General features: G+C 39.7%; 1 protein-coding gene and 1 long non-coding RNA gene across 6 annotated transcripts in view; one reads left to right on the top strand and one right to left on the bottom strand.

Moving 5' to 3' along the window:
• The window catches only part of CNMaR (G-protein coupled receptor), a 50,113-nt gene extending 24,460 nt beyond the window's left edge, over window positions 1–25,653 (top strand). For 3 of the 4 annotated variants that reach the window (XM_022798410.2, XM_086984383.1, XM_086984384.1), the window contains 5 exons: window positions 6,770–6,867; window positions 15,020–15,199; window positions 17,289–17,470; window positions 20,097–20,425; window positions 23,161–25,653. In XM_022798410.2, coding sequence (XP_022654145.1) covers window positions 6,770–6,867; window positions 15,020–15,199; window positions 17,289–17,470; window positions 20,097–20,425; window positions 23,161–23,502 — 1,131 coding nt within the window. In that variant the 3' untranslated portion in view covers window positions 23,503–25,653. Of the gene's footprint in view, window positions 1–6,769; window positions 6,868–15,019; window positions 15,200–17,288; window positions 17,471–20,096; window positions 20,426–21,522; window positions 21,800–23,160 lie in introns of those variants that run through there. The other variant, XM_086984385.1, reaches the window with a different exon arrangement.
• Window positions 15,159–17,334, bottom strand: LOC147756706 (uncharacterized). Of its 2 annotated transcripts, none has more exons than XR_015324388.1 (3): window positions 17,247–17,334; window positions 15,676–15,821; window positions 15,159–15,297 (listed from the first exon to the last, which is right to left on the bottom strand). It is a non-coding gene; the product is annotated as an uncharacterized LOC147756706 (long non-coding RNA). The 2 variants fall into 2 exon arrangements; XR_015324387.1 differs by having other exon boundaries at window positions 17,145–17,296.
• Window positions 25,654–26,729: the final 1,076 nt, after the last annotated feature.

Here is a 26,729-nt window from a genome sequence, read left to right as displayed (position 1 = left end):
AGAACATGAAATCGCTGACGCATGGAAAGGCAGGAAACAATAGTCCGAATAGTCTAGCCAGCGCTAGAAATATAAATGCAAAAGCTAGGGATATAGCATATAATTTTATGGCGGAAAATCAGGACCTAGACGGTAAATTACAAAGGTCGTATACCAGACAGAAAAGGTAGCACTTTCACTCGGACATACATTCTTCGATTCTAAAGCGATTTCTAGGTTGATATTGCGGGGAGACAACAGAAAAATATACACGGTGTGCGTATTAGTTAAGCCTAGCGCTCTACTTGATGGTTTTTCTAAATGCCTCATTGCTGCTCGAATAAAACGTTGCTTAGGTCCTCCGACCTCCATCTTGCATTGCTGATGTATCTGGCATGTACAAATAATGAAAGTCGGCTTTCTTTTAAAAGCCAGCAGATAACTAAAATAAGTTTCCTACTTACCGGGTGTTTTCATGACAGCGGATACTACTTGTGGTTAACTTGCGTTAGACTTAACTAACACGTTTACGCTCGTACAATTATTATGACATGGCCATAAGTCGCATTTCCTATTGAAAGTTATCAAATGTATTGCCGATATAGGTTTTATTGAGTTTATTATATAAAATTGCCAGCTACAGCGTCAACAGGTCCTTTGCCATAAAATGGCTTAACTAGTGTTGATGGCTAGATCGTGCATATTTTTAATCAAAGATGTGTGCAGGTTAAAGATAACGAGAGTAACCTATTGATAACTGGATGATGACTGAATACAGTACACATATATTCGTCTGCATATATTTCTATAATGTAAATATGCAGCACGCATTGCATGTTGTCATTACTGCAAGTTCGAGCAGACGAAACTCGACTGCTGACGACTGGCTATTAAGCGGCCGGCTATATACGTATACCGACCGCCGGCCGAAACTGAAAATCTATTCGTTGTAACTATGCGTCCGTTTTATTCGACGATGTTACTAGGCAGGGTGCCTTCATAGCTTACATACATCACGAGGAACAAAGACGCCTTTCTCGGCGTGCTTAGGAGACACATTAAATCTATGCCTATCCTCGGTAAAGGACACGTCGGCTTGAAATAGGCCCACCTATACAATGAGATCCCTTAACAGTGATGCACTTCACAGTTTCGGCTAATCGTCCCACGCATTTGACCCTACCCTTAAATGGCGGCACGGAAATTTTCCTTCAGTTTGTCCACTATGCTTTGCTTTTTAGGTGTCCTCATAAAAAAAAAGTTGAACAGGGTCGTGCCACATGATCTAAAAGGCCATAGCCCGCCTGAAGCTTGGCTGCTTATTGAGTTAGTTCTTTAATAATGCAACTACTCTATTACTTACTTGGAGGAGTGAAGGGGAACGGGTTGAGATGTAAGAAAGCATCCATCTCCTGGTGGCGAACAAAGTTCATGGTCTTCTCGGAAAAGAAAAGCCTAGGGATATCTTCGTACCACATGCCACATCGGACTGTGTTTCTTTTCAGAAACGTAAATCCCTTTTCTAGATAGCCCTCGATCTACGACAATCCATGGATGACGGACAAATGTATGTACTCAAGTAGAATCTTTAATGAATAAGTTTATGATGAAAAAAAGATTAGTGGAAATACGTTTAGTTGCTTTTTATTTTGGAGTTGATCCTAATCAGATGATCGTCCCTGTATAGAAATATTAAAGCATACTCACCGACAGGAAGTAGCGCTTTAGAGCCGCTCACATTGTGCTTTCGGATCACTGATGTTTATATTATTGTCAACCCTGTTATAATTTTACTCGTTTCAACTTGGCCAGCCTTATCAGGGCGGGTGCCTTCATTTTGCGGGCACCAGTCGGCTCTCATTCATTAAATCAATTGCAACGATTCTCGATAGACCTGAGGACAATTTCTACCATGACGCGAATCGACAATTACCTGACGTGATTAATATTTGTATTTTTGGCGATGCTCTTGGCATTTCCAGGCCACTGGTTATTGCCGTCTGCCAACATCTATCACAGTCATATATATATATATATATATATACATATATATATAGACACTTAATCTGTGGAAAATACGGGGAACCTATACAGTGTCTGATCTGGCTTCCGTCCCTTAGGCAATGATTAATTTACATTACCATGCGTACGACGGGTGGTTATGTCTGCCTTTAAACAGCTTAAATCTGTGAAAGCCCTCACCCGTATTTTTTGCTGGCCCCCAGGGTCACGTGCCTACCGCCATCCATCCGGCGGTTATCTGCCTCGAATGCAAAGCCTTCATTGCGAAATTGGACTTTTACGAGTCCTACAGTATGATGCAGTTTACGCTATACCAAAGTCACGGTCTATGAGAGACCTTAGAACTAACCGGTAAGTACCCAATATCGGGCAAACTGCGTCTGCGCATTGTGACCTATAGACATTTTATTTAAACATCTAAATTCACACCTTTCATTCCATATACCTTAACCCATAAACTATAGCATGCTTTCTTACTTATAATTCACAGTGAATCCCAACGAACATTGGAAAGCCAAGTATTCCCTTCTTGGGGCGCACTGCCATGTAAGCTTCTGCATATTAACTCGTCTAACATATCTAAATCGGCACACTTAGATATTTTTTTGCAACTAAATTCACTAAAAAACTAGGATTCAGATTAGCCTTAAGGAGGCATAATGCTGTGGTACAAAAACACACAAAATTATATTCACTCGCATAGAGGTGAATTAAGTTGGAATAGAATTTAAGCAATTTCACTCTGCTCAATTGTCTGGTTGAATTACGGTATAAGTTATTACAGCATACAAAATAATAAGCGTCTTCTTTCCCTGAAACCATCAGATTTTTTCTCTATGTGCGCTTATCTATTGCTCATGCGTACTACGATTAGGCTTAGCTAGTTCCGCCTCACATCTCGAGATAAATTAATCGAATAACTTTTTTTAGCACAAGTTTATTTACTGTTAGCAACCTTAGAAACCTTAGCGAACTATGCATACAAATAGCGTTGCAAACTAAGGGCTATCTTAAACAATTGCTTATAGCATTAAGTACAATGCAAGAGGGGGCATTAGAGGTACGCTCATAGCCCATGGGTAAAACTTGAGTTTCTGAGGAACTTTTACCGTTCGCGCTGCTCGTGATTTTTAGAGAACGCTACCTGCCTATTGCAATTGGTCGAGGAAGGGAGTAAGCCACAGTTGCGATAAATATGTAAGACACTGAGCCAACTAAGACCTCAGGCGAACCACAAAATCGTATTTCCGGGCATCATGCGTCACGTTAATAGGTACTTAGGCGAAAACTGCTCAGAAGTTAACACGACGTTTAAGAAGGGGCGGAAACGGAACTTTGTATGTTTTTATCATAAAGGTATATGGAATATCGCGCACTTTTCGCGGCCAGCCTTCTCAACACTACTTCCACCTAAAATTACCAGCTCAACTGACAAGCACAGCAGATGTCCAGCAGCTTTTTTTATGTGGAGGTTAGCCTGATCTTTAAAACAAAACCCCTAAGGAATTTTTTTCGATAGGCACAGGATCCGGGATTGAGTGGAGGATCTCCACAATTGACCCTGCTACATGCAATTTACCACAGGCCAATTGTAATGAAGCAAAACTCTCATTACTTTATGAGATCGGTAAGTTCATAGTACGAAAAGATCTAGTTACGAAATTGTTTATAGATAAATAAACAGTAGCGTTCACAGGATACATGCCTATGTAAGGTTGCATGTTGGGCAGGCCAAGTTTCTATTGTAACGGGCTCAGTGTAGAAGAAGCACATGAGAACGAAGAACATTCTCACAGCCCTGTAGCGTTTCAACTTATGTAGAGACGGATTCTACGGTGGATAGCATCATAAGCTCTTTCAGGATTTGACGACGCTACCAAAGAGCGAAAATTGAGTTCCAGGCACCCTAAGATAAGCCGTACACATTTTTCTAAGGTCTATTTAAGACTAACCCTGGTTTATGCACTATATGTAGAATTATGTATGAGGCAGGTATCACACATAGAGGAAAAGAGACGATATTGAAGAAAAAGAAATTAAAACTCAGGGACTCGCAGTTATTTCGGCAGGCTTTTGTAAGTCTGTAGGCTCAAACGTTGGTAAGATTTTATAGCGCATAATGCTATCGCTTAAAGCGGTTGTTTAGAATAATGCTTACTTAGAACGGTCACAACCTAGGATATAAAATCAGTTTGTTTATCATGCCGTAATACTCAAGATGATTCGCGTTTTTTGCGAAGGTTTATTTGGTTCAATGATTATCAGGCGTTGAAAGCACGCGTCGTGCGTCATGAAGGGCATACGATCGCCTCCTATGATCACTGCTAGGCGCAAATTTTCATAACATTCATTCAGCCCTGAAACCATCTATCTGGCAAACGACAAATTTATGACGCAATTAAGATTGTTCCTGTTCTCTTGAATCAGTTGGTCGCTTTCGCAATCCGCAGAAGTTCAATCGGTTAAAACTCTACAAAATGAGCTGCTGCTTAGTGAGTTTGCAGAATAGATAATGTTTAGAAAATTTAGTTTTCAGCCTTTGTCATCAAAGGGGCTTGCCTTCAGAAGTTCTAGTTGTCCTGTGTCCCGTACCTGATATTGTGCATTCGTAGAAAAGTAGTGCTTTCCCGACATGACCTATGCGTATTGTATGTATATAATTAGGGAACGATAATGTAGCGGAAAAACTTCAGCGGCCGTTTTTCGATGGTTTCAAAACTATTATCAAATAGAGTACTGTTCGGCATGAAAAAAATAGGCGCACAGGATCAATGAGAATAAGACATTATAGAGACTATCAGGTGATGCCGTTCGAGGACCAAGTCAATATCCAACAATTACTACAGTAACACGAACGAATGCTTCAGATAATAAAATGATGAAGCAGACACATTGAAGAACGGTCCAACCATGAAGGTCACGATAATGGATCTAGACAGGACTACAGGCCGTTATTCAATACTAAAATAAAAGAAAATTTCGCGTTAAACGCATGCGATGCTCAATGGAACGCAACTGTCGTACGTAAATCCCAAATGAGGATGTGAATCGATCGGGATATTTAATTGTATGTGCATCACTAATGATGAAAATTAAGATAATTTAATTAAGTGAGTGCAACACAGGCCAAAATTTGGATGGAAAAATCGGGATGCAAAACTTTTAGAGAGCCTGCGAAAAATTGCAAAAAACAAACACTTATGTGTTCATAGGATAAAACTCTCATTTGGAAATTAATTGCGACGAATTTGTTCTACGAATTTCTTAGCATTTAATAAATGTCCAGTGAATTTTTATTTATGAATTTAATTTTATTTGTGTGCAAAGGTTTTCTAGGTTGCGCGCGGAACACAATGTTAGCTTGACGCTGCTTCCAAGCTTCATCTAGAAGACACAAGCCGACTACCTGAGATCGCCAATTAAGATGCTCCGATGACATGATCCGCTCCGAGATTATTACTATGTAATTATCACTCTTAGATTCCCGAAGCTCCAAGTGAAACTATTATGTTGTTTAACATAAACATTTTTAAGCGTCTACCGGTGAGATTCGTTCTTACATCGTAAACTACTCGATGGCGGACCTTTTTTCGCACCGTCCGCTGAGAAAGCTATCTGTGACACTCACGAGCTGCTGATAGTATCAAAAATCAGACTTTATCGATTTAATATTATAGTGATGACGCAGCGCCCTCAGCGGCGTCATCAGGCGTGCTACTGCTGCCACTGCCGCAAAAGATGCCGCAGGTGTTGCTGAGAGTCATTTATTTGACACAGCCGGATTTACGTGCAGAAAGAACACAGACGTCGCCTTCTTGTGAATCATGCCCGTTGATTGTCATTAATCCTAGGATTCACTTAACGAAATTCGCAGAACCCCAATTTTCATTAGGGACGCTTAAATGCGGGTAACTATTGAGGGTTCTCGATTAAACGTAAGCTAGTCCTTTGCGAAAATATCAGCGAAGGTCGAACGTCTACATTCAGACCCCTTGCTCTGCACAGGACTTGAAGGTTGCGAAGATCTTTCAATCAAAGTAGTTACAGCCTTTGTGGGTTCAATCACTGAAGACATGAACGTCTGCTATAAAAAGTCTGGGAAAACACATATCGGAACGGATTGTGAAGTCGTGTAATCTACTGCTCGATCATTTACATTTTTTAGGAAAACTTAGAATTGGATATAGACATAAGTGACATACGAACTTATATATATTTATAACAGAAGTTCGAAATTTTGCTGTGGAAACGCATTTAGATGTTAACACTCAAATTTTACGTTCGCGTTGGTAGCGCAATGATAAGCGCCAGCCCGGCGGCAAATAGTCCTCGTATAGAAAAACCGCAACTTCCCTTGAACTTGAACATTGTTGGTTAGATAATTTAATTGTAGATATCGTGTAAAACCACCAGTTTAAAATTTGTGATGTTTAATTTTAAAATAAATAGGGCTTATCATGGCGCTGGAAATATATTCACGTCTAAAAATTACCTTAGGCGTCATATCGTGATCAGCTCTTACATCATAGTAAACTATCCTAAAATAATTCAATAGTTATTTAGCATTAATTATTATTGTGCCAATACATTGGTGAAAGCTTCTGAAGTTCTAACAAGCGGCTCTATTTGTTCGCTTCTGTATTGAACACGTTTCCAAAGTACATTTTTAATGGGCAATATTATATTTAGGTGTACATACCGTTCTTTGAAATAATTTGTTCAAATCTACAAAGTATTGTTTGTTTATATTAATCCATGTCCATTTCAGATTTATCTCAACCCGGGCGCCTGTGAAATTGCGTTTTTTCTCTCAGGAGTATTTGCCTCATTGTCTGTTTGGCTGACGGTTGGCTTCACAGCTGAACGGTGAGTTTAAAAAGACCTTCGTTTGAGCAACGTCATACCGGGTATGTAAAAAACATGCATCCGAAAGTTTCTCTCGATTCTCTAAGGCAGTCTTAAATAGAAAAAGATCATCATCAATAGCACCATTAGCTAGCGCAGATTTGAATATTTGCTAGATCTGCTCGTTTAGTGGAGGCTTACCATCCGTCTTACAGCTGCTGTGACGGGGTTTCTTTTCAGGGCGACGCATCCTCTAATGTAGCGACACGATGTTTTGAGTGCAACAGGCTGGCTGTTAACGATATTTCAGGCCCGTCTTATTAGTACGCACAAAGTTGCTAATTTTCTACTAGTAGAGTTTGGGCATCAGAGTCGATAGCGGATTATAGCTTGCCCGAAACTGTGTTTTCGCCTTGGAATCATACTATTCGTTGTTGTATAAAAATGAGAACTCCACCCCTTTTCTTAGCTTTGACCGGAAATCTCTGAGAGTCGGAAGACAGAAGGGCCTTTTTGAACCCTCTCCTAAAGGGTTTTCGCCACGTATGCAACAGCGAAGCCCAGCTTGAATATCGATGGACTGAAAAAATTAAAAACATGGTACAAGTAGTAACTGAAGAAGCGTTAAAACAGGGTTTAGAGTGTACTTCGACTCGAAACATGTGCATAGTAGTGAAAATTAGAGCTATAATAAATTCTATCTTTCTCGTTACAGCTAATTATACATTAATCAAAATGACATCTTAGCCTATGATCGAAGGCACACATGAATCGTACGTCTCTCACCATATATTTTAACTCCCCTTGACCGTCTAGTAATATAAAAGTAAAAGAAACGAGCCTGAAACTGATAGTTTCGTAAATAAATAAAGAGTATACATAGGCTCATATAGCAATGTTTCAAATATGCCTCGTTACGTTAACAGAATTCACCTTCCAAATACATTTGCTCACTGTTGGCACTCAGCCAGAAGTCACTTCTTACAAGGAGGAATTTCTTACATGGGCATAACAGCTTGTTCCATTTTGCACAATAAGAAGTTGTCGGTTCAGGTTCGATGCGTATGGGCATGTGGGGAGCCATATCCCAATCAAGCCATAACCCAAATTCCGCATACTACAAGGTCAGTCTACTCGATTTGATTTCACTCATTCGCCGGCAGCCGAAAAACCCGCATTGAAAGTAAACTGGTTTCTAATAGGTGTGAATGCACACTGTCGGAGTACCTATGTACGACTTTCCCAAGCGAACGTGCGCTAAAACAGCGGTGAACACTATTAGAAGGAGTTCTTGCCAATTACGACAGTAACGAGCGGACCCGCTAAACGGATCAGGTGTTTCAGTAACGGTAATGTATTTGGCTATATGGCTACGTACCACGTGAAGGAATCCCGTTGAAGCAGTGCGAACGTCTGTGCCAAATTTGATTAGAGTTGTCAAGGTAGCCCATCCGTGTAGTGTTCAAAACAAAACAGAACGTTTTATGTGGCCTGTATCGTGATATAACCATTTACTATAGCGAAGCACAACGCGTGTCAAAGCGGGTTCTTGAAGTGTCTACATACAATAGAGCCGAAATCGATAAATTGTTTATCGTTCGTGTTTCACCTGGAAAAAGCAGCGACCCAGCTAAAAGGGAAGCAGATGTAGCCGCTCAAAACAGCAGATAGCGATACGGTCGGCTTCTCCGGACCTTCGCCGAACGTACCTGCTTTCCGTTTACCGATGAGGAAGGTACTTTTGATTTGCGACCACATCATTAAGCCCATTGAGCCGGCTTTAAAACAGCTCCTGCCCCAAAAGGGCCGGGCGCGCAGAAGCATGATCGATATCGCAAATGTGGTGGCCGATACTGACCAATACACGGATGGATACCGTAAGTAACCTGGTAGCAATATTCGTGCAGGCGGAATACCACGAATGTATAAAATTTAAAAGAGGTAAGTACATTTGGACAGTAGAAGGACCAGCGGAGAAACCAGCCAGGAGCCGAAGTCCATGTATTATCCGTTCCTGTATTCGAACGATATCCTCGCGACGGAGCTGGTTAACGAGGATGTAACCCTCGTCATTACTGAATTGGGCCAGTTGTTAGGAGCAGCTGATACAGCTGCCGAAACGAAGTAGCAAGAAATAGCCCTTAGTACTGTAAGAAAGGTCAAACTATTTCTGCATACCAAAATCAATGGGGGCCCAATGGAACATGAAGACACGACTCTCAGCAGCCAAGTAGCTTAACCAATCAGAACATGGAAACCGATCATTACAAACATTGACCTGCATTAAGGAATCATCGTCTACGCATGGCAGCAATCAGCGCATCATCAGGCCCGAATCGCTACCGTCTTTTACCACGAGCGCCAACATTCGAGGATTTTGTAAATCAAATCCTCATAGCGGTTTCTGCTTGTGCAGAGTCCTCCAAACGTGGCGATCTTCGCCAATGCATCGCAAGTACACCAGGGATCGATTGTGAAGTATTCGACGAGGCCAAGCTCCAACAAGACGCTGAGCATGGGATTGCGTAGTAGTGGCGCCTCTTAAACTGATGGTCTGTGTAGAAAATTGTCGATATCATTATGCTGATGAAAACCCGGGTGACTCGTTCGCTTATTTCTCCGGATTTTACGCCGTAAATTGCTCAATTCGAAAGAGTAGCGGCCCAGGAGGTTCCAGTGCAGGCGTCTCTGTATCTTATAATCATAGGGAAGGTGTCTCTTTGCCAAAAGTAGTTGAAGATAATGTCCGACGTATTTTTATCGTAGCCGCTTATGTCCGCCCCGTTTCATCTGTCTTCACCGCCCCGTTCAAATATCTGCTAAAAGAGAAGCTCATTGGCGGTCTGAAAACGCTGTCGCTCCCTTTGATCTTTCCCCTAATCATAACTGGTAGCTTTAACGTTCCCCTGTGCCAACTTGATTTAAATCGCACATCAATGCTTTGAGACATATTTGTAGAGTATAGCTGCTGGATAATCAACCAAGACCGGCATCGGCATGTAAAGCACATACTGGAGCAACGGCTATCGATGTCACTGCGACGAACGTTACCTGAAAGGAAGTTCAATTATTTAAAAGAAATAGCCCGTTCAGGGCAATCGACCTCAGACATCCCGATCGTTATAAATCTGTAGGTGCCAGTAGAACCATCTCGGACTTTCAGAAACCTGTCGAGTAGCCTATATATGGAGATTCTCCGAGAGGAACCATATACGTCGTCTTGGTATCTCATGTTATCAGCATAAAGAGCTGCATACGACATCTCGTCGAAATCATTTATGCATCCGTCTGACCCACTGCCCTTACAAAACAGAGACCCTAATCCGATAACATCTGTTGCTTTGCCCTAGACACTTTCAGACGACTGACAAAAGTGCAGCAGGCAGCTTAGTCTCTGGCCGCGGTGCTCAAGCCAATCTGCCTAATACCATATGCCCCGCAATAGGAGAGATACCTGGAACTGATGAAGAATAGACACGTTGCAGAAGCAAAGCAACAGGTATACAAATGGCTAACACGATATGGATCAACTGTATATCTAATAGGCCCAACGGCACTGATCAGTCGCTTCACTGGTATGTTCTCGACTAGTGACCTTTTGAGTGATGCCATTGTTCTTTGCTAGTGATGATGTGTAATTCGTGATAGAGCGCAGTCTACTCGAGCGAAAGTTTACCGCCCTGAGAGTTTTGCTGACGCTTGAAAATTTGTAAGGCAACGGACCCGAGCGAGGTCCGCAGTAGGCATCTGAGAATCATCCTCGTTCTTCTTCTTCTTCTTCTTCTTCTTGCCAGTTCAGTAAAAGCATGCTTCGCTATTGGTAATTCAAGAGGATGAATGCGAAATAACTTTGCCGTCTTCATGGAACGGAATTGCAAAGAAGAGTATGTGTTACAAATTGCTCGCCGGTCTGCTAATTAAAAGACTGTCTCCTTCCTTAGAAAGTAGGAAAGCTATACCGAGGAAACAACTTGGATTTCAGAAAGAGCGTTTGACGGGGACGGCATGTAGTGTTTTGATGGTCGATATTAAAAGCGCACTTAGCAGTTCAGCAAACCCCTATACGTGGTGTTTGCTAACTTTAGGGCCGCATTTGACGCTGCGTCCAGAGATCTGGTTCTGCGTACGTAGACATACCACAGAATATGTTTGTGCTGCTGCCTACGACCGTACAAAAAAAAACTACCTTAGCTTTAGACGGGACATTGATGGTGGAGCTTTTTACTTTTTGTCGTGCAACTGGCCTGGCCCAAGATGATAATCCGAGCCTTCTGTTTTCAGTCCTATCTAGAAATCTTCCTGATAGAACAAAGACCCGAAGGAAAGTGGTTGAAGTTATCCTTTACGCCGATCGTTTGGCACTCCAGGACACTAGCAAACATCAAGTGAAGCAGGCTCTGACTAAGTTTTATATGGCAGTAACGGAAATGAGATTACTGGTCAACCTAGATAAGACGGAAGCAGCATAAATTAGCAAAAGAGACAAAATCGCTGCCGGGGATAAACTGCCCCTTACCTTCAGTTTTTTCCTTCAGTACATTAACAAGTTTCCATATATCGAGCCACTCAGCCCTTCAACCTTGCCGTCGCACAGCACAGGAAGATGAAAAAAAGCGTTGACGGTATCTCGTATGATCAGGGCCCCAAATCTCTTTCTTCTAACGACAGCGGTTCACCTATTCGACTCTAAAATGGCACCGTTTGCTTACGGGATAAACATGATCTGAGAAGATTTGATAATAAGGGAATCTTGAATTACTTCATTAAGTGAAGACAACTCTTTCGTCGTGCGACGAGAAATCGACTAGTTGCTCCTTGACTCCTGGACCCCTTGTTGGAGGCCCATTGCTTATTGAGAATTTCGTTTTGAACTCCAATCCACCGAGGCCTTCTCTGAATGTCGTAGCAGATAGGCGCAAAAATTTGCCGAGATAGAGAGTGAATTGTTCAGTACGAGAGGTATGAGAGACAATGGTTGAAATGAAGCGGAGAAGACAGTCCATCACACAGCTTCCATCCGAGATTGTATACGAACAAGCACTTCGGTGAGCCTAATAACCTATAGATCAACTGGCGTTTGTACACAGCTGTTTCTGGATAAGGAAAGTCAAGTGCTCTGAATAGCAATGAAAATGTTACTTGATTAGTGTACATGTACATATTAAAATAACACTTTCGCATACAAAAGCATATTTTAGCAAATAGGTTGCTATAGGCTATACCGAAGGGAACAATATTGACTTGAACTGACTAACCACAAAGCCAGACGTATTGCAGATTAAATCCCTTATATTTTTTCGTCGATAAAAAGTTGTTTAGATTCACCCGCAAGAGTCCATAGGGTTCGGTACCGCTATTCACAATTTTACTCTTGATAATATAGTAACTGTATAAACTAAACGACGCAAATCGTTCTTCCATTTTACTTTTTAAAGCATAACTATGAGCTATAACCTTTAGAATACAAAGTTCACGGCGCTCCGTAGTTCTGCAACACGCATCTTTCACTCTGCGGGAACTTTTCTTGTAGAACTTGCTGCTACCGTGGAATTTACAAAACGAGTATGATCTTTAATGTACTATTGCCAGATTGATCTCTGACGTGAGCTGGAAACTTCACCACGTTAATAGCGTACCAATGAAGTTGTGAAAGTACCATCCAAGACAGTATCAACAAATAATCGAGAAACGACGCTCATTGCAATTTTTTTTAATATCTGACTTACATTTCAACAACTGCATGTAATAAATAACCAATGGGATACTTTAAAGGAAAAGAGCTATATATGTATATATATATAGTTGGCATATATATTTATACATATAGCTGGCATATATACCATCCAAATCAGAAGGTGACAAAGCTTATCTAGTAAAAGGGCTAATCGTTTTGGCTTCGAATTGAGTTTATTTAGATCTTATGAAAAATATATTGCATCATCGAAAAAGCACTGACCGTATTTAAGTTAAATAAATATTTTTATATTTTAAAATAACATTACTGAACTAACTGAGGCCATTTTGACTGATAACTCTGCCATCTTTTTTCGTAACATTATCACTGTTGGACCTTTATGGTCTTTAGGTAAAAAATTGCGATAAATGATCTTTGTATCTCTCAATTAAAATTAAATCAACATCATTAGGAAAATTGTGCAGAGCTCGAAGTAAGCGGTGAAAATCCAGGTTACACGGCGAATATTTCCATCGAAGTTGTTCCAGTTCTTTCCAAGTAACTCAGGGTCTCGTATTTTCATAGCGGAAGACAAATCTTTTCCTATTCATTAATTCCGGTCGTTTTTTTTTTTCAACGGCATATTGTTGTCTTGTTGACTATTGATAGTAGTGATCTGAATTAATTGTTTCGCCATGTGGCAGCTCATATTCGGTGCAGAATTATTTTTTTAATACTACCAATTAATAACGATACTCCGTTCGGCTTTAGTATGGGCTTTGCCACGGATCTTACAGCTTATTATTATTATGATTTTCTTTTTTTTTTCCTTTTCACAGTATTGCCGTATGTGACCGTTTTCCGTCATTTGTAATCATCGACCGCTTCAAATGCCCAGACCTCGTCGCGTTTCACAGACGGGGGAATATGATCAAATAGATTCTCCTGTTTCAATTCGTACTGCATCAGCTTTTTACGACTGTTTAGTGATGAATGTTTGTTTTTTGAAGATATCATAACTGTTGACGTGTCGGTGTTTAGCGATAACTTACAGAGAGAAAGTGACAGAATCATCTTTGGTCTACTTCATGACAGCAAATAAAATGATAAAATAAAACACTTTTTATAGAAATTTCATTCATCTGAAGACAATTAGTACATCTATTATTATTATTAACAAGCTCTCATACGATACGTAAATCACGCTCGACCCGATGTCACTCATATCATCTCAATTATGTGGATAGAAATGGAGCCATCTGACTAGAAAAGCGGTCAACGTTAATGTTCTTATAGGCAGAATTTTCTAGTTTGACCATTGCGCATATTCGAGATAAAATTCGTTTGCAAAGGAAATCCTGCTACCTATTCATTGTTTGGCACTTACCACATTGTGCTCATTATATCGCAAGATTTTTGTTTTCCTGGTAAACGGTTTGAAAAGGCAGGCAGGCAGGTATCAGCGTCGCGCATCCTATTCAAACATTCAAACTTGAACAATAAAAAGATAGTATTTAAGTTCTAGCTTTTATCATTGTATTAGAAAATTACTCCACGCGCGGCACTCAAGGGACGTCTATAGATATTTCGCTGTTATTAAACGAAGTACCCTGAAGTTAGACGCGAGGTCGCACTGGCAATTGCGGATAGTTTATATTATAATTTCAAGGACTTTAGGCACTCGCTTTTAGCAAAATCGAAGGCTAGAGGGATGTTCTACCGGGTCCTCGATGTCCATGTACGATAAGCATTCTGGTTCCTGGTTCTTTACTGCTATTTTCGTCATCACGGTTTGTATCTCGTAAAAACTAGTGAAATGTTTATGTTTGAATCAATTCCTTCACGGAACTCGAAATGTTGCATGGAAATACATTATTAGACGTTAGCAACTGAAATAAATACGATAAATATTGTAAAACAGTCTGTTAAAAAATACGTTTTAATGTATAGATATTTGGAAAGCTAAACATTTTATGAAAACCTAACCTAAAGACATTTAAGGCATTTAGAAGAAACTTTCCTTTTAATTGCTTTATCCTTTATCTATAGATGCTTTTCTTTGTGACAACGTGTGTTTTACGGAAAAAAAAATGGAAAGAGTCCACACGTATGTGTACAAGGGAATGTTCAATTTTTGTTGAAATCGTAAAAAGGCAATGGGTTTTATGACTGAAAAAACCCATTGTATTTTTTTAAATCTTTTTCTCTGTTTTTTTTTGTACTTAAAATGCACTGCACTATCGCATGCCTCTGCTACATATATCAGGCATTCGAACGAGCTTTATAACTGGTCCAATTGCTCAAGCAGACCTCATCGTTACCCCATAGCTAAGTTTACCCACATAGAAAACTATCTAGCTACGACATAAAACCGTCGAAGAAATATCGACAATACTAAACTGGATGCAGAGAACAAAAAATAATCCAATTTAATAATATGAAAGACTCTTCAAGGTAGAATGAGTTAGGTGTCGCTTGTCTACTGTATTTTCCTTTCAGGTATCTGGCAGTTTGTTATCCGCTTTGGAGACTCCACCTGAGTACGAAAAGGCGAGCAAAGGTCGTTGTAGCAGTACTCGTGATACTCAGCATTATAGCGAATCTTCATGCCCTCTTCACCGTCACATTAAAACCCGATGGAGATTCCTATGAGTGCAGTGCAGATGACAGCTATGAACAGTTAGTTTTTAACTTTGCCCTTTCTCCATGTTTTGCGATTCTGTGCGGCCGGCCTTATATCGAATGCTTTATTCGTAGTGGCGATCTTGAACAGTAATCTAATGTAGGGGAAATTCGAAATTATTTTAGTCTGCATTAGTTTATCTATTCTTTTTTCAATGATTATCGTTTTTATTTTCACTGTTTTTTTCAGACACCCACCCGTACAAGTCCACCGGAACTGTTCGAAGTGTTTCAATATCGTAAAATAGTCAGAATATCCATTGTCATAATGTATTACTGGTCTTTACTATCACAACTGGTATGGATAATTTAGGAAAAATCTTACTTATCAATATCGGCAAGAATGGAAGTTTGTTTAAACGATCGGTTCGTTTGTTCCATCACCGTGATAATGATTCCAGTGTTATCTGTGGGGTGCAGATACCTATTGTACGGGCTCGCTGATATGGACGCAGTCCCATCTTAGTACTTACGCAGCTAAGCCTTTTGTATCAACGTCGTGGTTAGGTGTTTAGTGCTAAAACACAATCGCCAAGATAAGTGCGTACCGCTTTACCGCAAATTTCGCCCATGGCAACTTTTGCATCAAGTTACTTGCAATGGTTACATATGACGTTACCTGTGTGTAATCAGAGTACGTACCACAACTGTTACTGCCTCAAGACAATATCGGCAAACTGCTTTTATACCAGCTGAGCATGCTTCTGTCGTGTATATTAGTTAATTTATTCATTCCATTCTAATGGATGTTTAGTTTCTGTGTAAGCCAACACTTCCCTAGTAAACATGTTTCAACGTATCTACGTCATAATAACACTCAGTAGTGAACTCTATAGCCGAGCGCCGATAGAGACTTGATAAGCATGATCATTAAAATTGATTCAGTTGATAGAATTAAGCAGTATTCTCACGAGGCTAGCTGGAATAGTGCCTCAATCGCTTAAGTCCCGATTATTCCTTTCCAAGCACTTCACGCCGGACTCAATGCATGTGTGACACAGTTGTTTTCAGCCTTCGAAATAGTATGTAAATAGGTCATGAGAGGTGCAAACCCGGATGACGCTGTTTCCGGATTTCCTCAGTCGCCTCAAATCTTTTTGCTTTCAGGCGTTTTTCTAGATTCGGGAAAACTAAAAAGCCACACAGGGCTAGATCTGGAACTCCTCATCTCTCGAGACAATTGGGCTGATCTTTGCTAAGAGCTTTTCGCCTCTAAATAATCTTTTCAAGCGATATGATAGCACCGATATGAGGTGTCTAAATCTCCTGTAAGACCCCTCTGCAGATATTTCAGTGAATCTCTAACACAAACAGCACTTTTTCGCCCCTGATTATTCTGACGGGACGCTTTCAGGGCTTTCTTTAATCCGTTGTTAGGTGCGGTGCCTCAGGCATTCGAAGGGTCGACGCTACCATAAGGGACGCATAAGCTCTTCCCAAAAACGTTTTGTAGTGTTAGCACCTGTACCCTTCTTGGTTTCTCCATTGCTGCTTTCCGGAAGAGCGACACACGGCGAAAAGTCGTTCATTTGAAAATGCTTACAAAATACAAAGCACGTGTTCAAAAACCCTGGAACTTGGCACGCCAGTAGTAGGCAGGCAGGCAGGCAGGCAGGCAGGCAAAAATAGCGCCACAAGTCAGGCCTTCAGTCGAAAAAAACTAACGTTTTCCCAATACTTCATTAACATAGTGGCATGACCACATGCATATTTAGCTAGCTTCCCAACTCGCGACTTCGGCTTTAATATAATTAGACAGTATACAAAAACAAAGATTTCATTTAGGTGAAGGCAATAAGCAAAGCTGTCGATTGATTAGAACACCAGTCTATTTACTAGTAGTACTGGGCCGAAGGTTCGAAATTAGATTATCTGATTGACGCTACCAAGGGTTAGATGCTTAACTTGATTATAGCCTTGCAACATCAACTTTAATGCTTACGGAAGTTCCAATTTTTCTTTGGAAATACAGTTCTTGAAGCACTGTTGCACCTACTGAATCGATAGACTTTGAGAACATAAGGTATATCCGTTCAAATGTTACCTTTGCTGTGACACAAGGTTTTCTATTTCTTTTTATTTACAGAGTTGTGTACTACGCAAACATAGTGGATACACTGACCACGTTTGTCCTTCCAGTGCTATTGATCTCTATGATGAATCTGATGATTGCGAGATCCACCTTTCTTTTCTATGCACGTTGTCGTCAACAAAGACCAACGTTGTACGTACGTACCTCAAATGGACCAACGCCAGAACCGCTCAAAGGTATACTTCCAATAGTTCGTATTCCTCTCACAGATCCACAGTGCCATCGTCACTTAGCCTTAGCATTTCGCGTGCAGGTGACGACTCATAAAATCATAGACTAGCTAGTAAACTGCAAAGGGAGCAGGATACGATTTCATACCATTACTAAAGCAAGTGGATAATCTCGGGCCGTCAGACCGCTCGACGCTATCGAATATTCCTAATTTGAATTATTTATTTGAACGATATGGAGGGAAATAGAATTGGACAGTAGCGGCTGTTGGAATGCCTTGTTCAAGGAAAAAAGTTTAAATAGAATGACGATTAATTAAAAACTCTGTAAAAGCACTATTGAGTAACAGTACTGCACACTTTGTATTAAAAATTTGGGATTTTACACTGTAGGAGCACAGATTGCAAGTAATACACATGTATGGAGAATAGCTAGGGGACGCGTACTGCCAGAGTCTTAGCAATAGTACCTTCAACATATTCAAACAAGTCAGCCCAACGTGTCATAAGATGTATGTATCCCAGGCTACACCTTGATTTATTGGCAAAACAATAGTTTTAAGCACCTAAGCCTCTAACTTAATATGATAATATATAAGTCTAGAGGTGTATGTGTACGTTATATGCCGAGTTCTTTGTTTGATCACTTTGGAACCAAAATGAAAGGTCTGTCTATTTAGATACACGTAAAATACTGATCGTGAAAGTACGATTGAATGAAATGCATGGATTCATTGTTTATCTCAGGACGGTGCCTAGCATGGAAGCTAGCAATAGTTTGAATTGACATTTGAGTTCGCATAGGTTGTATAACGCATACAACACACAGTCGAGAAAAAGACCCGGATTCCCAACGTTTGGCTCCGTTGTTTTACCAATAACAGTTGCAGACTGCTAAAAATCCCTTTAGCCTTTTAATAGAGTACTTATTTTAACGACTGCTATGTAGCCATTTAATATTATAAGGGATCCCAGCGATAAAATGTGCAACAAAAACCGTACACGCTGATCCCCTTCCCATAGGGGGTACTGCCTCATCCAAATTTTTGATTAGGATCTAACCTGATATCTCTCGACGAGGCGGACGCGTACTTCTACTAACCTACAACAGGACGCTAAATATGATGCTTCTTTCCTCACCCCTAAGTTCCGCGCTATTGCTGGATTATAGGCAAACGTTTATGAATGGAAAGAAACGCTACTCCGCTATACTCGACTATGAACGAGTAAGGAATTTCCCTATTAACAAGCCTTATAGTAGTATAGTGAGATTATAGCGACGAAAACATATGTAAAAAGCGTAGCCAACAAATGCGATCTTTATCCTGTCAAGAGTTGGGTGCTTGCTGTGACGAAATAAAACGAGATGACTATTTACATTATTTTTCCACATAAAAGCTCATCGAGTTTTATTTGCGTTTGCAAAAAGAAGCCTTTCAAGAAGGTCGGGTACGCAATTGGTGCAATTTTTCTGCACTGACATTCTAGTCGTTACCCAGGATAACGTTGCTGCCCATGCACTTAATTTTTCCCAAGCAGATTTTTCAAAGCCGTAACATAGAAGCCTTTTCGACAGGCCTCTATGTTACAGCTTTCAACGTTGATTCACGCCTGCAATTCAGTAGCGTCGTATAGTTCAAGTAGGGGCTATTACTATATGCATTTAGTGACTGCTTGAACTTTGAAATAATCCTTGGTGTAAAGTCGCGCCCCTTTTACCATGTTTTCCTAACCTTTCTAGCCTGCTCAATAAATAGAAGGACCAAACCTATATGGCCGACTTCAGACTCTGTACATGCCTTTAAAACTTTTTAACTGCACAAAATATATATGCTATTAAAGGAGATTATACGGCCCATAATTGAACCGACTGATGTTTTGTGTTCTGTCGATGCCATAGGTAAACGTCCTGTTGTTCTTTGACAGAACATATTCACTTGACCTTGATTAAGTCGCAATACGTACTTTTTTAAGTCCCAGGTAAAGTGATTTAAATAACGCACCACAAAATGACTCTGGACCGTTATTGTTGCTCAAGTTTACGGTATGATCTAGGCTTTTGGTCGGTTTAAAAGGAACTACTAAGTATATAAAAAAAAAAAAAAAAAAAAAAAAAAAAGGAACACAATCTGTACATCAGTGCAACAGCGTCCTTCTATTTTGCAAATAAATAGATCATACTTTTTCCCGCTTCCCGTATACATTAGGAAATCTGATAAATTTCACTAAATCAGTCTTTTTGATAACTATTACATCGAAAGCTAGACTCCCATTTAATTATTGTACTGGGATCCATTATATATAGTATTTTTTTGGTATGTGTAATGTATGATCTGGATAACAAAAATGTATCCTTTCTTTAGCTTCCGCTGCTGCTAGGTGGCTAATAGCCAATACCAACAAATGCCTCGTTACTATCTAGAACGTAACAATGGAACATGCTATATAATTTGAGCACAAAAAAAACCTTTAAAATTCTGCTGAGCAAATAATTTTCCTCCAAATGATTTCTTGGCGGGTCCCGAGAGTGACCATGTTAAACCTTTACGACAACCTCCGATATCAATAAAGTGGAACAATTTTGTGTACAGTATATATTCTGAATAGCTAAATGTGGGTTGTTTTTTCGCAGTACTAAACACGCTAAATGGGGGCCCTGTTATGCTCCAACAACAGCAGCAGCAGCAGCAGCAGCATTTTTGCAAAATGGAGATAGGAATAACACAACATAATGGGAACACAGCTCCATCACTGGTAAACAATCGAACGTCTGGCCGAACTTTAGGAGTGTCGTCGGCTTCTCTCGGTATTAGCGGTATGGCTGTTCCGTCTGCGATTCAAATCACGGTGACTCGAATGCTCTTGCTAGTGTCTACCGTCTTCGTCATTCTTAATCTGCCATTTTACCTATCCAGAATCTATCTACACTCATACCAAAATTCGATACCCGACAACTCATACGTAAGTATATCGCAAAATATATATATATTATATCGATGATAAGCGACAGCTAAATCTTTAGTTAAAGCAGCTAGCTAGAGTTAACGATTCAGGTCTCGTTATCGACTGACACGTGAAATATCAATTTATGTACGATACTGATTATTGTCTTACTATTTATTCGTCAGTTGTTCGAAATTTTATAAATTCTACTTTAGATTAGCCATATATAGCGCTAGATGAGGCACTAACCGCGACAGATAATAACAACACATATTGACATCCGTTGAAACGATTTGCTCGAATAGAGCTTTCTTAGCTCTATGGTACACCAGTAACGATGGCTTTCAGGAAACACTCATCTATTTAGGCCCATATTTAATGAGACTCTGAGTATTTATACCATGTACTTTACAGAGGAAGGCACCATAGATACAACAGTCACTTGTGCTATTCTTCGTCAGATTTGCTCTAATGTTATATATATATATATGTATATAATTTTTTGCCCAAACGTGTACTCGAATAGACATGGAGGGAATGATGTGTTGGAAGACGGAAATAAGAACAGACACTACACAGGGACTTATAATATTGTAAGCGGCAAGCAACGGCGCCAGGTGAAAGATCCACATAACAACTTGTGCGTTTGCGTCTCCGTTCTACTGGGCTCGATGACAATGTCCGAAACATGCACATAAAAACAAATACTATTAAGACGACTTGGGAAAAGACCCGGATGGGGTAGTAACCAAAATTAGACCAAAGGAAATGAGACGCTAGGAACGACATCGATGTGTACCTTGTATAGGGACACTTAATTACGGAAAACAACACGGTCCTTAGGCATAAACGCGTGGAATAGAGGCGCTTGAAGAGAAAGCCGAGCGATGTAAGTCTTTACTTACCTATTTCCGTCAATATGGAACGGGATGAATTCGTTTGTAGTAATCGGGACAAATTAACTAGATACAGCTCGGAACAGAAAACCATGTTTTTTTACCAATATGTAGACTTATTGAAATACTAGATCTGTTTCGTACGCTCTACAGACTTACGATTTCAGGCTGAGAACACAATCTGATATTCAATAATCTGATAAAGGCTTGCTCTTACAGGAAGATAGCTGACGTGTTTCACACACACATTTCCCCAGGCACAAATACGTGCATATGTTCGTGCGACGTGATTGTAACTTCATCTTTTATGAGGCAACCTCTCATAAAAGCCATAAGTAGATACAATACCATAAGTAGACACAATGAAGTGGCTTCTTGTCAGAGGGATCCGGCCGTGGTCGTATTACTGGCTGTATAATGGCCGCCAAATGCCCTTACTACGTTTTCATATAAACAAACCTTGTTGAAACCAATAAACTTTTAAATTATTATACAAGCTAATTTTTTAATATACGACTGATAGATAACAATAGTAATAATCTACTTTACTATACAATTTCGCAAGAACCAATTTACGTGTTGTCAACGAGGTTCAACCGAAGACCTTCTTGTCCTCTAGGTCGTTGGCGCTACTATTTACTCCACTCCATTAATACATATTCTATAATGTAACCTTGTTCTTCATCAAATGGAACCGTGACTAGTATAGAAGCTCAGCGCCTAGCGCGCACGGTTTTATTGGAACGGATGTGGTACATCATCTAAAGATTAGGTATAGATTCGAAACCCTCTACTGCGGTCGCTATATCAATTTTTTTCACTCGATACGCATAATGCATCATAAGGTCGCAATTGTACGAGCAACAAGGACATACAAACGGTTTCAAAGAATAACGATTTAAGAATAGTATTATACAGCGTTTAGTCTGGCGAGACACCACTGCCACGGAGCAATAGTACTAGTCTCCAAATCACTATAATCTGCTAGAAACCGTTTTCTTTGAAACTCTCCACTGTTACCGAGATCAAATTGTATAACTGCTTGCTTTCCAATACAGGTATCATTCACTTGTATACATGTATATAAATATACTGCACACCGGAATTATTCAAGTTATTGTAAAAAAAAAAAAAACACGTTTTGTGTTTACATCTACTAAGTTATACAAGTGATTGTCAAAAAGACCTTTGACAGATTTCCCGCTGCATTTGGTCGATCCCAAGCAACGGTTTTGTATTGATTCTCATACAGCCTAAGTTGTTGTTGGATTTGCGCGAAAAAAAAAACAAGACTGCCTTACTTTCTGTGAAGCTTTGCCTGCGAAATGGAAAAGGGAAAAATCGAAGAAAGGATGACTGTAGAAAGCATCAATTTTTAAGTTGTTCGTCGGCGTTGAGGTCGAGGCGCGTAATCTCTAATTCTTTGAGATAATTACTGTTTGCTTATTTTTTTAATTATATGTATTACAAGTTACGCTATACTTGAGCTACACACTTGTTAAAGAACCCTCAGATCCATCGAAAGTCAACCAAAAAATATCTGTCTAGAAAGGCGAAAATAATAACGCAAACTTGTTTTCTATATTTTGCTTCACTTGAATTGTCGTGCTACAGCTAGAATTTTTTAAAAAGATACTAATATATAAACAGTGTGATCGCCGTTTGCGAAGGTGTCGCGAACCGCTTAAAGCTGCTGACGTGAAAAATTTGACTGCATTTTTACACAGGCGTTGAAGTAAGCAATATATTTCTCGAATTAAAACCGTACGTAGATGCCCGTGTTAAATTGCAACCGCTAATCAGTTGTTACATTCGTATCGTTCTCGCCACGTATCCTTTTCATATTTGTCCTTATAGCTCTATGTGCTTCAGCGATATTTCATGCTTCTATACTATACCAACTTCTCGATCAACTTCGTCTTGTACAACGTATCATCTCGGATGTTTCGCATTGCGATGTGTGACTACCTTTACTCGCGGTGGCTGTGGGTCAAAGCATCGCTGGTGGCTTGGCGGCCTTCGAGTTTCTGTTCAAGTTCGAGTGTACAACTCGAACAGGAAGGACAGTTCCTGAACCATCACGTCGTAACCCTGCATCGTCACGCATCTGGTGGTCATCATGCGCTACGTAGGGACCATCAGCTTCTACACGCCAGCGAAACTTGCAGTGGTCGCAGACAGCTGGAGATGAATATATGAAGGTTGCCGGCCTCTCCGGAGACTGCCACGTCCCTGGGGGGGCCCTCAGATGATGCTTCTGAAAAACCGATTACCAAAAGCGTTGTTATGGTTCATTGCCATTAAGAGGACATTAATCGTTAGTGATCAATGCATCATCCAGGGGAGCGAATCCTACAGATAGGTAAATTTAGAGATGCTGTGTGCCTACCGCGCACAAATACCAAGGACCTGCTTAGTTCAAGCTCGCTGGCGCAATCGATATTACGATTCTTTTTAACTCCTGATCCCATTGAAAATGTTGCTGCAATCTGCACATGTAAATACGCATTTAAGATACCGTGTTTTCTCGATGGTATTCGCAACGTACTAAGGCTAAACGGTAAGCTACACCAAATGTAAATAATAGGTAGCAATGAAACTGTGTAGGTGATCGTACATGTAAAAACATGTATGTTAGATAATATAATGCATACACATAGCGGGTAGAATGGTTCGATTCGACGCTCATGAATGTAAATAAAAGTTTTACAACTTGACTCTATATAGAGTTAAGTTGTAAAACTTTTATATAACTTTTATAGAGACCATAGACGACTTGTCAGAAAATAGCAAAGAGCTATTACAAAACGTGTCATAACGGCTAAAAATTTTATTGGCGCTTCTTCGTAACAGGAACAGGACAATGAGACTCATCGCTAAAGAGCCACTGTAAAAAGAAGGACATGGAAAAGAAATGTCACTTTTATTTTTTAAAATTAACTATCTTTTTGAATATCGCAATGAAATGAAATACGATTTTTTACGATAAATAAACCTGGATAGTGTTAAAACGTTTTCTAATATATCAAAAAAAAAAAACAGTATTTACAGTGTATATGTAGTTTATTTTGTCTTGCCGATCTTGGTAGGCACTATGACCGCACCTGTAACTGTTTCGAACCTTTATGCCGTACAGCGGGACCTGCAATCTATCCCTTAAATAGTGGAGGGAGCGGTTTGTTCAACCTAAAACGTTCATAGGTATTGACGTAGGTCACGCTCTCAACGTCGAAAAACGTGCTCCGTTGGCTCATCGAAACAGGTCAGAAAATTTTTTTGCATAACTGTCTAACAGTTCATTTAACGTTAATTTTGAAAGTGTTAAAAATAACCTAGCGTTCATATATTGTTGATCAGCTGTAGCCAAGTTGAGGCATATTGTTACTGCTGTCAGGGTTGAAAGGAGCATCTCTTGCGTACGCGATCCATATTTTTTGAATCAAAAATGTACAATTGTATAATCATGAATACTTTTTGTACAGGAAAAAACTATTAGAGATTACTTTCGGCTATGGTTTTACAGTTTGGTTCTATTCTATCGATGTTAATCAAACGCTTCCGTATAAACACTATTAAATCTATTCAGCGACCCAAAGGTACTTTCTAGCCTCTTTGGATTTTGCTGGCCAAATGCCTTTTGCAACTGGACTGAAGTACTGCACAAAAGAATAAATAGAACCAATTATTGTTTGTGTAATAACTTTTCTTGCACTATGTAGGTCAACTCGCCATAGACAAAACTATATATGGCAGCTCTTTTTTTTTGCCTCCAAGTGGGTCTAGGAGTTCCAGCGGCCCGAATATCGTCAAGCTCTTATATATTGCTATTGGCGAGGATACACCCACTGACGGTAATCGCATTGTTGGCTTTACAGATCCGAAGCTAAACTATTTGGCCTCATATTTTTGTGGATTTGGACGAGTTTATCTACATATATATTTTCATGGTGTCGAGTCTTGTAGGCTACTTGATAACACAGCTTTAAATACTACGAATATTGCTTGTGCTTAGAGTGACATAGTACCTTGAAGACTTTGAAAGGCAGATTGGCGCTCAATATAGCTAGCCGTGAATGTAGATAAAAAAAAAAAATGCATGTTTGAGTAATGCTGAAAAATCGTCAGGTGATTATGAGGATGCTTATGAAGACATGTGTATATATGTATACATATATAAACACGGTGATACTTTCAAATCAGTGAAAACATTGGCGGGCTGTTTATCATAACGAGTCTGTATTCATCCGCTGTTCCTGCTGGCAGACAAAAACCAGTTCTTCCTATAATAAAACCATCTGTACATAACGAACACTGGTGTGCATTCAAGCTAATAAATGCTTTAATAGTAAAGATATTCTTTTTGTTCGAAATCGAGAATAGTGTTGCCAGTTTGCACTGTTTGAATTTGGCGCGTCAAATTTTTTTTTGAAAACTTTAGGCCATAAAACGAAAATTGAATTTCGCTAGAGTTTTTTTTTTTTCTAAGTTTCACATCTACTAATGTTGTTAATATTTGACGCTGCCAAGTTAATAATGGTTACAAAAACGTAAAAATCATAGTAGGGTAAAATAGTTCTTGTAATAGACGAACATGTCTTTTAAGTCCACAACAAAGCGAGACGAAAACGCAGGTGAACATTTCTAATATCGATGAATCGCTATTTCCCTGCGTGATTACGATACTGTACTTTTGTTTGATATTGCCCACTTTCGCCTTAGAGTTTTGTTTTTATTAATTTAGGCCACAAACTATATCTATCATCAACTGGGCACCATTTGCTAGTTCAGTTCTGGGGGGGGCAAATATTAGATGACAATGTAATCGGGGTGTGGAAATTGGATAGGCTTAGTGTATAACAGTATTAAGCAACGCAATAATGTGATCTCTTACACTGATAAGTTTAGCTTCATTTGCGGGTGGCTTCGGCTTGTTGTTTTCTCTTAAAACCTTCCAGTATTTATACCTAGAATAAAAATACGTTTCCAAAACAATTTCTACTTGCGCTAATCTTATTCGATGTTTATGCTAACACCTTACTGGTCGATACTAATAAAAATAATCATTTGGCTACGGTCGAGTTATATTAATTTCAAGGATACAGTGTAGATTTTCTGCTTAAACTATCTAGCTAAGCACTATCTAACTCATATGCAGAGGCAAGAGGCTTTCGTAGAAAAACTTCAAGCATCAATTTCATTCGTCGGGGGTTCGCCTAGCTATAAGTTACCTTGAAGAGGAACGGGTGTCGTTGCATGCGTAGCGTATGAACGGGCTTGAGAAAGTACGCATACTTATATTATACGGAGCAAGGTTTGAAAATAAATCGACGGATCTGCATTTTAGGAAAATTATCGTTGTCTTTACCTTTTAGGTGATATCGTATGTCTATGAGTACTTTATAAGCAGATAGTAATTTAATGCTATG

The sequence above is a fragment of the Varroa destructor genome, unplaced genomic scaffold (genome assembly GCF_002443255.2).
Source record: "Varroa destructor unplaced genomic scaffold, Vdes_3.0 BEIS01000003.1, whole genome shotgun sequence".
Taxonomy (NCBI): Eukaryota; Metazoa; Arthropoda; class Arachnida; order Mesostigmata; family Varroidae; genus Varroa; species Varroa destructor.
Note: the sequence above shows the minus strand (reverse complement) of the source record. Positions and strands in the feature narration are given on the sequence as shown.